The sequence below is a fragment of the Vombatus ursinus genome, unplaced genomic scaffold (genome assembly GCF_900497805.2).
Source record: "Vombatus ursinus unplaced genomic scaffold, bare-nosed wombat genome assembly UNPS02014821.1, whole genome shotgun sequence".
In the NCBI taxonomy this organism is placed as follows: domain Eukaryota; kingdom Metazoa; phylum Chordata; class Mammalia; order Diprotodontia; family Vombatidae; genus Vombatus; species Vombatus ursinus.
In genome coordinates, this window is record NW_020954599.1 from 14015350 (window position 1) to 14026481 (window position 11132).

The following is an 11132-nucleotide window of genomic DNA, read 5'->3' on the forward strand; positions in this document are numbered from 1 at the left end:
TTATAACTCACTTCGGCAGGAAGGCTAGAGAGATGTTCTTACCATGCTTCAGATGTAGGCAGCTGTCATTCTTGGACCTGTACCTGGAGAAAATTGTGTCCTTTAACAAAGATTCATTGAAGATGGGTTTTTTGTACATTCCAAATACGTAGCACGCTATAACATCATGTGGAAGGGTTTGCTTTGCTTTTTGTGGTTCATTTTTATTTGTGTCATATAGGTAGAGGGAATGTTTTTTAATGAAGGAAAAATAAGACCTCACTAATGCCTGGTGCCTATCTGCTAGAAAGATGAACTTCTCTTTGTGTTTTACATTAAATAACACAGGGAACTATGAAAAATACTTCAAGGGGATATAGCCTATTGCAGTCTATGATAACCATGTAATAAAACATCTTTGAGGACTTATGCAAATGGAAAAGACAGAATGGGTAAAGGCAAAGAGAATACAGCCAAGCAATAGAAGCGAAGAACTAAGAGTTCAAACACAGTTAGCACCTAGGATTCCAAGGTGAAAGCGGTTTTTGATGCACCTTCACATGATCACATTAAAAAGAAATCTCTTAAAAAAATTTTTTTGAGCATATAAGGAAGAAAAAGAGAAGAAAAACAACTTGGAATCTAGAATATGACAGCGTTTAGAGAGAATGCATGTCATTTTGAGCATAGGGTTTTAGAAGCGTGTGAATTGGACACCAAAAAAAATCACTTTGGGCATACCTGATGTGGATTCCTGTAATTTCTCTCTCTTCCTCTTCTTTTTCTTACCCTGGAAAACAGGGAATTCATCATGCAATTTACATATAACACATGTGACATTTAATCAACCGAAAGAGAAAGACCAGAGATAAGAATATCCCTTTCTTTCTTATTGTTCATAGAAAGAGAGATACATACAGAGAGAAACAGAGAGACAAAAAAAGAGAGATATAGGGACAGAAGGACAGACTGAGAGAAATGGGAGTGGGAAAATGATGGTGGGAGAATAAGACCAAGGGAAAGGGAACTTAATTTGATCCCCCTTCTTCTTTCTTTTTTTTTTTTTAAGCAATTGGGGTTAAGTGACTTGCCCAGGATCACACAGCTAGTAAGTGTCAAGTGTTTGATCTGAGGCCAGATTTGAACTCAGGTCCTCCTGACTTCAGGGCTAGTGCTCTATCCACTGCATCACCTAGCTGCCCCTTGATTCCTCTTTTATAGGTTGGGATGGTGTAGACATTTGTTTACCTTAAATGCTTTCAAAATTCCTGCTTATTTCCATAATGTGCTGAAAATTTTAGGTTCCATTTATGTCCTATCTATAATTCTATAACTTTTCATTTTCATCCTTACTAGTTTCCCCCAAGTAATAAAGTAGTCATTAAAGTCACTTTATTAATAGAATTTATTGTTGTTCAATTGTTTCAGTCGAGTTCGATTCTTTGTGACCCAATTTGAGGTTTTCTTGGCGAAAATACTGGAGTGGTTTGCTATTTCTTTCTCCAGCTCATTTTACAAATGAGGAAACTGAGGCTAACAGGGTTAAGGGACTTGCCCAGGGTCATACAGCATCACTTACAGTCTATTTATATGTGTGTGTATCTATATCTATATATATATAGATATAGATATAGATACACACACACACACATATATATGTAATGTGTGTGTGTTTAATAGTATAGTGTAGTATAGTATAGTATGCTATATTTATATATCAAAAATGACCAAATTTGATTTAGGATGCCATTTTCAAATAATTATAATCTAATAATGTATAAGGTACCTTCATTCACCCCAGACATGATAGAAAAATCAACAGTTAATCTAAGAGCTCTAATGGAACTATATACTATATACGGTATGTGTGTGTGTGTGTGTGTGTGTGTGTGTGTGTGTACCATACACTCCCTCTTTTTTTATGCTTATGCAGTCACAAATACATTTTTCTTCCTCTCATATTGTCACCTGATTGGCTGTGGAACCAGAAGACTTTAGCTGAATCTGTTCACACAAATACTCACTAGGGAAAATGGGAGAAAGAAACTTAGTGATAGTGAATAAAGTCAGTTAAGAAAGCAAATGAAAATCACCAGGACTTTTGTGTGTCTTGAAAACATGTTCCATTCACCCCTATGCATTCTTTGGATTTCCAAATATTTGTGTAATTGCACTATTTGGCTCTAAAGAGTGAATAGCTGAAATGTATCTGGCCTCTAGAGTCTGAAACGCATAATCTGAAAAGCCTCTTTCAGACATTATTTTATTTCATCCTTACAACAACCTAATGTGGCAGGTGCTATTATTATCCCCATTTTACAGACGAGGAAACATTCGTGTTGGATCACACATGAAGTGTCTGAGGTGGCTTTTGAACTGAGGTCTTCCTGAGTTCAAGTCTAGTACACTATTCATTATCCCACACTGTTCTTCGAATTAATTAGAAGAGTTTAAGATGATAGGGAGAAAAACCATGGTCTCTTGCACCATGCACTCCTAATCCCTCCCCCCCCCTTTTTTTTCCTGCACCCAGAAAGATAGTAAAAAGTCAACAAAATTAAAATAAAATCACTCTGAAAAGATTATGTATAGAAAATCGATCTCTACTCATATGGTAAAAATGTATTTGTGTGTAAAATATGTAAAAAAGTACATATGTGTATATATGCACATAAAATATGCATGGATATAATCGAGAAAAAGAAAGAGACAAAAGAGGCAGAGATGATAAGAGACAGACACAGAAGAGGGAGAGGACATTCTTTGAAGCTTGCTATTTCTATGCAATATTTATCAGAGGAACCAGCGATAGTTAAATAGAGATTTAACTATCTCCTTAAAAAGGCAATGTTCTATAATTTTCCTAACCAATGAATAAAGATAATTAATCATCCAATGTCCTGTTCACTAAATTAGAGTGAAAATTTCACAGAAAGCTAAGCTACATGTAGAAGGCTGGAAATACATATATATAATTTTAAAATTGCTAAACGGTCCTTCAATGTGTTTCTCACATCTGAGTTTTCTTTCAAAGAAGAGAGTAATTATACTATCACATACTATACTGCAGCTTTTGTGAAAACACATTGAACCATAACCTAGATGTAAGTTGCTTTTTCAAATGCCTATCAGTCCCAAACAGAAATACTGGCTGTACTTAAGCGTGTGAACACACAAAAAAGATCAATCTCCTTTCCATTAAAACTTGGTTTATATATAATACAGTACCCCAGAACTTAAAGGTGTTGGCTTAAACAAAAGATATTTTTATTAGTGAAAAAGGTTTTGATTGCTCTCAACTAAGGTGTGGTATTGGTTGTTTTACAAAATTGTCCATTATTAGTCAAGTTACCAAAACATGAAAGTGAAATTTCAACCATTCATAGTATGGGAAATTTTGTTATGAAATCATGGGATACTACCTACCACCAATGCACTTCCAATGGATGTCAGCACAGCATTTTTTCTTTTAATTATGCTCCAGTGACAAACGTTCTTCAGTTTTAGTCTGGTTGGTTTAAGTTGACTAAAACCAACTTTAAAAGAATCAAGGTTGTTTCTGTTTGAACTGCGTGACTGAATGGTAAGTGTCCCATAATAAATGGCCTCGTTCATGGCCAAAGTAATTATTAGGTGATGGATTAAAAAGAGTATGCAACATATTTGGGTTTTCAATCGATTGTGGTAGATCCTTAAACCGAATAAAATCATTATATTTAAAGTATTTTACAGAGGGGAAAAATTCACAGAAGAATTCAATTACAATGGTTTCCATTAAAACCGTGCCTCTAAAAATATGTAACCACTTTAAAAAAAATCTCAACTTTTTATTTAACCATCAAAAAAAGGAAAGAGTCCAACCCACTGGCTGGCCTGACAATGAGGGGTTACTTAAGACCTACTGAAACCAAGTATACACATAAAAACCAATAAATTAAGAGTGCTGACAAAAACAGGGGTGCCTCTTTGAGTGTGGCCATTGACGAAATATTTTAGGGAAATTATTACACAGCAAAATCCAAGATAGAATTAGAAGAGGTAATTTTCAAAACAGGAGATCAAAATCTAAGCATTTTATCATTCCACTAATAGGACTGTGCTAGGATTCTGTATATATAGGACACAAAGAATGGGGAGGCATGTAACCCCTTGAATCAAGATATTTTTTCCTAAGTCAAAAGGAGGTGACAAGCTTAAAATTTTTTGAGGGAAATTTGCATCATAAAAATATGAAGGTTTTTAGAACTTAAGATTCTTTTCTTTTTTTTTTTTTCCTTAGTGAGGCAATCGGGGTTAAGTGACTTGCCCATGGTCACATAGCTAGTACATGTCAAGTGTTTGGTCAGAGGCCAGATTTGAACTCAGGTTCTCCAGATTTCAGGGCTGGTGCTCTATCCACTGCACCACCCAGCTGCCCCGATTCTTTTCTTCATTAACCATACAGCTTTACCTAATGCTTAAATTCAATTCCCAGAATGCTAAAAGGACTTTTTGTCCAAAGAATTCTATAAGAAAGAAAGAATGGAGTATATCTAACAGGAAAAAGCTGGGGAAAACACAGAATGGAAGTCAGGGACCTGATTTCTATTCTCAGCTTGGACAAGATGCACCTCTTCTGTATCTCAATAAAATGAATGGAGAAGATTGGGGCAACTCAAAGGCCTCCTTCCAACTTCCAATATCTATGAAGTCATAAACTTTCAGGATGAGATATATAAATATTTTAAGGTCAGCAGGCAATGTTTTCATAGAGAACTAAATACTATGTAAGATTTGAGTCATAAACATAAAATCTTGCATGAATGTCAAGGCCAACAGAAGCAGTGTTCACCCTCATAGCAACTCAACTTTTGCCCTTATCACAGAGATAATCCTGTATATTTTAAGATTTTCCTGACTGATACCACCAATGTTGGTCACATGTTGGACATGAGAATTATTTTCAAATCAGGCTCATAGTTCAAGTTCTTAGAGTTACGCTGTTTTCCCTCCTTAAAATAGGATGACATTTCTAAATAGATCATTAACAACAATATACCCTCATGAGTCTTTAACTTTGCTAATGCAAGAACCCAGACAAATGCATGATGATGACTGCAGTAATCATTTCAGAGGCATCAAATGTAATAGTCTCATAAGGATATTTTAGTGGAAGTTTTGAATGGCAAGAGAGCTTAATGGTCATCTAGTCCAAATTCTGTATCTCCAAAAGGAGTCATATGGTTATCCATCATACCTCCAGTGGGGGGGAAATCTTTACCTTATTAGGATCAAAGAAAGACTTAGAGTTGGAAGGCACCTTAAAGGTCAATTTGTCCAACACCCTCCAAAGAAGTTAAATGACTTTCCCAAGGTCAAATAGGTCGTACAGAACAGAGACACGATTCAAACCCAATGCTCCTCTAAGTGTAGCATTCTGCCCTTTGCCATACTTATATGTTCATACCAAGTTGCTTAGTTTTTAATGAGTTAATGCCTGAAATATTCACATATCAACAAACAAAAAAAAAACAAAAGACAAAAAAACAAATGAAAATAGGCAACCACAGACAGTATGTGCTTACATAATTGTCTCTTGCAGACCAGCCTGGATAGAGCTGCATGTGTAACTGCCTTTCTTTCCGAGCTAATTCATAATATTTAGCCTGTTCTTCACGGGAGAGGGCGTGCCACTGCAAGCAAAAATGGTAGGCAGAGAAGAGAGAAGAAAACAAATGGAAGGGTAAGTGAATATAATAGGTGATCGTGGCAATATACAAAGACATCTTTCAAAACGTTTGGGAATGATTTAGAATATTAAGCTTATTAACTCTGATTTATCCTTAAATAACCAAAGACCAAAGGGGTAAGTGAAGCCAGGTCCCCCTGGGAATTGGTGGGCTACAGAGATGTCAAACCCAGGACTTTCTTTCCTGCTCAATTATATCACAAGGCACATCAAAGTCAATCAAATTTTGCTAAGAAAAATTATTTCTATGATCTTCTCTCAGTATTTTCTACCATAAATTAGAAGAGATTTCCTTGGTGTACTTCAGCACCATTTTTGTTTTTTGCTGCATTCTTTATTCATTATTTTATTATTATTGTTATTTTTTTGCCATATTCTCAGATCCGAGTCTAAATGACCATTCACTCATGTCAAATGAAAAATATTTCCAGCTTTTTTTTTTTTGCATTGATTCTCTCTCTTGCATGAACACTTTCTCATAATGTCACATGAAGGGTTCTCACTCTGTAAGGAAAGGAAATGAGCTTCTCTCATGTGATCCTTCCTTTCACATAGCAACACATCAAAGGTCACATAGACACACTCTAACCGCCCTTCAGGAGGCCACCATGAACATTGTACATTCATGCCAGCCTTCTTTATAGCCATCATTTTATCTTCCCTCGCATGGAAATTAAGGAATCATCTTAACTTTGTTCTGCCAGCTACAACTTGATTTCAATTATCTAATTTGGCAAATCTAGATAGCAAACATCCTTTACATTTTCCCTGTGTGTCACTGCTTTGATACATTTCTAGATAATGTGCATTATGTTAAAATGGAACATCTAGGCAGTATAGCAATTTTGCTATGTATATATGTATATATTTATACACAGATATACATGTATGTATATACATATATAATGGATATATGTGTGTAGATACACACTAGCTGTGTATCTACACACATTCTCAAAATTCTCCCCTCTTTCAAACTTCCATATCACTATGAAGGGCACCACCACTTCTAGTCACCAAAGCCAAGAACCTGGGGGTCACTGTTGACACCTTGATCTCTCTTACCCACTATATCTAATCTTTTGCCAAGTCCTGTTGACTCTGTCTTTGCAACATCTCTTGTATATGTCCCTTTCCCTATCACTGCTACCCATCCTGGTACAGGTCCCATCATGTCACACCTAGACCATTTCAAGAGCCTGCTGGTGGGTCTGCCTGCCTTAGTTATCTCACCACTCCAGTTCATCTTCCACTAAGTTGCCGAATTGATCTTTCTAAAGTGCGGGTATAACTGTATCACCCTGATCATTTATAATATTCTAGTGGCATCTTATTACTTCCAGGATCAAATACAAAATTTGCCATTCAAAGCCTTTTGTAACTTGGCATCTTCCTACTTTTCTATTCTTCTTCTATCTGACTCCCCTAAATGTATTCTATGGTCTCCTTGCTGTTCCCTGAATAAGACATTCTCTTAATTCTTCATTTTCAGTGGCTGCCCCGCCATAGTTGGAACTTCCTCCCTCCTCCCCTTTCTTTCCTGGCTTCTTTCAAGTCTCAGCTTCTGCAAGAAGCCACTCTGGTCCCCTTAAATGCCTGTGCCTTCCCTCTGGGATTACTTTCCATCCATGCTGGATATATCTTACATGTACATATTTGTTTGCATGTTGCCTCACCAATAAGAATGTAAGCTCCTTGAAGGCAGGAGCTATTTTTGCTGTTCTTTGTGTCTCTAGTTGCCTAGCACAGTGAGTGGCACATTATAACTGCTTAATAGAGGCTTGTTGACTGATTGACTGAACAATCTTGGCCCCAAAGGAAAGATATAAGAAGACATACTCCTTTGATGAGGTGGGGAAAGAGACAGGTCCATGGTGTGAGGCACTGAATATATTTTCATACAGTTTTAATATATTGATCAGTTTTGCCGATTTTTCCTTCTTCCTCTTTTTCTTTAGAAAAATCTTTGTTATAAGAGATGGCTCTATGCAAGGGGGAGGGAAGAGATACAGGGGGAAATTGAAGCAACGTAAAAACAAGATATCAATAAATTCAAAAAAAGAAATGCTAACCATCTTTTCAGAAATTTTGTAGTTCATTTTATTTTTCTGTAAAGAGGTAGGACATTTTCCAGTCTTAAGAATATCTGCCAGGCAATCATCCTTCTATATATCCCTCTTCTTCTTGACACTCTCCTCTCTATGTTTTTTCATGACACTATCTCTTTTGTTTCTCTTCCTACCTATCTGACTATTCCTCACTCTCCTCTACTGGAATTTCATCCAGGTCATGCCCATTGACTGTAGGGAACCATAGGGTTCCCTCCTGAACCGTCTTCTCTTCACACTCTATAGTATTTTACTTGGTGATCTCCTCAGCTCCTATGGATTCCATTATCATCTCTATGCTGATGATTCTCCGATCTGCTAATTTAGCCTTAACTTCCAGACTCAAATCTCCAAATGCCTAGTAGACATCCTGAACTGGATATCCTGTAGACGTCTTAAAACTTAACGTGGCTAAAACTGAACTCATTCTTTTTCCTTCCAAATCTTCCCCTCTTTCTAACTTTCCTATTACTGTGCAGGGTGCCGCCATCTTTCTAGTTACCCACAACTTATGTATCTTCCTTGACTCCTTATACTTTTTCACTCCTCATACCCGATTTGTTGGCAGTGACTGTCTGAATTTACCTTTGGAACATTTCTTGTATACATCCCCTTCTCTCCTCTGACATTGCCACCACTCTGGTGAAGGTCCCCATAATTTGTTTTTGTTGTTCAGATGTTTCAGTCATTTCTGACTCTTCACCATCCCATTTGGGGTTTTCTTGACAAGGATACTGGAGAGGTTTGTCATTTCCTTCTCTAGCTCATTTTACAGGTGAAGAAACTGAGGCAAATAGGGTTAAGTGACTTTCCCAAGGTCATACAGCTAGTAAGTGTCTGAGGCTATATTTGAACTCACAAAGAGGAGTCTTCCTGATACCAAGCCCAGAACTCTAGTCACTGCACCACCTAGCCGACCATCACCTTATGTCTGGACTACTGAAATAGCCTGCTGGTTGGTTTCCCTGCCATATGTCCATCCCTACTCCAATCCATCCTGCTTTCAGCTGTCAGTGATTTTCCTAAAGTTCAGGCCTGACTATATCATCTCTCTCTCCTCAAAAAACATCAGTGGCTTCTTATCACTTCAGGATCAAACATAAACTCCTTTGTTTGGCATTCAAAGCCCTTCAAAACCTCCTTCCTCCTTCCACCTTACTGGTCTTTTTTTTTTTAAGGCAATTATGGCTAAGTGACTTGCCCAAGGTCACACAGCTAGTGAGTGTCAAGTGTTTGGTCTGAGGTCGGATTTAAACTCAGGTCCTCCTGACTTCAGGGCTGGTGCTCTATCCATTGTACCACCTAGCTGCTTCCTTTATTTAAAATTTTTTTTTCTTCCTAGTCTTACATCTTACCCTGGGGGCTATCTCCAGTCTTCCTGATGTATATGTTGTCCTGATATATATCTGGCCACTGGACCCAGATGGCTCCAGTGGAGAAAGTGAGGCTAGTGACCTTGCACAGTCCTCCCTCACTTAAATCCAATTCACTTGCAAGTCATGGCATCACCTTCCTGATGTCATGGTCCTCTTTGAGAACAAAGGACAAACAACATCTTACATACAATGTACTCTGTGACCTACTGATACTTCTGTCTTAGCTGTGTCTTAAATAAGACATTCTATCTCCTGACTCTGGGCATGGCTGTCACCCCATACATGACATCATCTCTCTCTTCATCTCTGCTTACTGGCTTCCTTCAAGACCTAGTCAAAATTCTACCTTCCAAAAGAAGCCACTCTCTGTCCCTTTAAATTCTAGGACCTTTCCTTTGTTCATTACTTTAACCTTTATTATTATTTATTACAGTTTATCCTGTCTCCAGCTTGTCTGTATACAGTTATTTTTATATTGTCTCTCCCATTAGATTGTGAGCTCGCTGAGGGTAGTGACTGTCTTAAACTGTAAAGTTTAAGAGAAAGACTCTAAAATTCATAGCTTGGGCTCAAGACAAATTCATAAATACAAGACTTGTTTTAAAAAAGGGAGGAGGGAGCCAAAAAATGTACTCCTAAAATAAAGTTACTTGAAACATACACAGATTTTTTTCCCTTGCCAGTCTAGTACATACTGTAAAATAAGTGCTGGCCAGAGGCAACAGTGGAATGGAGAAATAAAAAAGGTCATAATTTTACCAGCAATTTACAACTTCACCACTTATATTTACTCACAGACGAACTATTTCTGTAGAACTGGTACAACAGCAGAAGTATTTGAAATGTATATTGTGCAAAAAGAAAAATTAGCATATGCTCTCTCACATGCATACACACGCACACATATATATTTTGGGTGAGAATAGTTATACTGGTGTCCCTTATTCTTAGGAATTGACTTTTATTCAATGAATGGTGAAGTAATTCTAAAGCTTAGGAAATGATCAAAAAGATAGGCACTATAATACCTATTCTATCATTTATCCATTATATCCATTCATTTAACAGAATATTGAAATGAGATATATACAATCATTTCTATCCCTTCTCACCCCAGCATATTCTTGCCTGCTACCATTCGGTTAATGAGTCAATAAACATTTATTAAATACCTATTATGTGCCAGGCTTTGCCGTAAGCACTGAGAATACAAAGAAAGACAGAAGGGGATTATTCTACAGTGTCTAGAGGGCTAAGGGTTGATAGGATTTGATAATCTATAGCCATATTATAGACCAGAGATAAAAAAGCATCCTAAGCACACTTAGATGTCCATAAATAAGAATGGAGGTGAGCCTGGTTTATACCCCAAACAGCAACACTTCATTTCTAGTTTCAAAACTTTTTTTGAAGGAGGGCATAGAGAGGATCCCAGTCTTATGATTTTATTACCATAGAAAATTACTGATGTAAACTGTCTCTCCATTGATGCAGATCTGCATCCCATCCCCCTGAGAAGTCAAATGACTTAGACAGAATCACTCAACCCACGCATGTTATAGGTGGTACTTTCTTGACTGCAAAATGTGTCTTCTATCCACTAGCCAGGCTCCCTAAATTTCAAAATTAGGTTGACATAATAATCACAGCCTATGTTTACAATATGATTTACATTTCCAAGAGGCTTTCATATACATTTTGTCCTTACAAACAACCTTGTAAAGTAGGTAGCACATTATTACCTCCATTTTACAGATGAAGAAACAGAGGCATTAAGAAGCTAAGTGGTTTGTTAAAGATTACCCAGCTAGCAAACAGTGGAGCTGGGATGTGAACTCAGGACAAAATGAATTCAAGGATGGTTTTCTTTTCCACCAATCCACATAAAACAGAGCAAAGGGAAAGGTGCAATGTTACAGAACAAATTCTTAGCTTCCATTT

At 37.1% G+C, this 11132-nt stretch overlaps 1 protein-coding gene across 3 annotated transcripts in view; it reads right to left on the bottom strand.

The window, feature by feature from the left end:
- LEF1 (lymphoid enhancer binding factor 1) overlaps positions 1–11132 on the bottom strand; it is a 177560-nt gene that overhangs the window by 21950 nt on the left and 144478 nt on the right. For 2 of the 3 annotated variants that reach the window (XM_027837620.1, XM_027837619.1), the window contains exons 9-11: positions 5544–5651; positions 721–769; positions 43–83 (exon numbers count right to left, since the gene is read on the bottom strand). In XM_027837620.1, coding sequence (XP_027693421.1) covers positions 49–83; positions 721–769; positions 5544–5651 — 192 coding nt within the window. In that variant the 3' untranslated portion in view covers positions 43–48. The remainder of the gene's footprint in view (positions 1–42; positions 84–720; positions 770–5543; positions 5652–11132) is intronic. The other variant, XM_027837621.1, reaches the window with a different exon arrangement.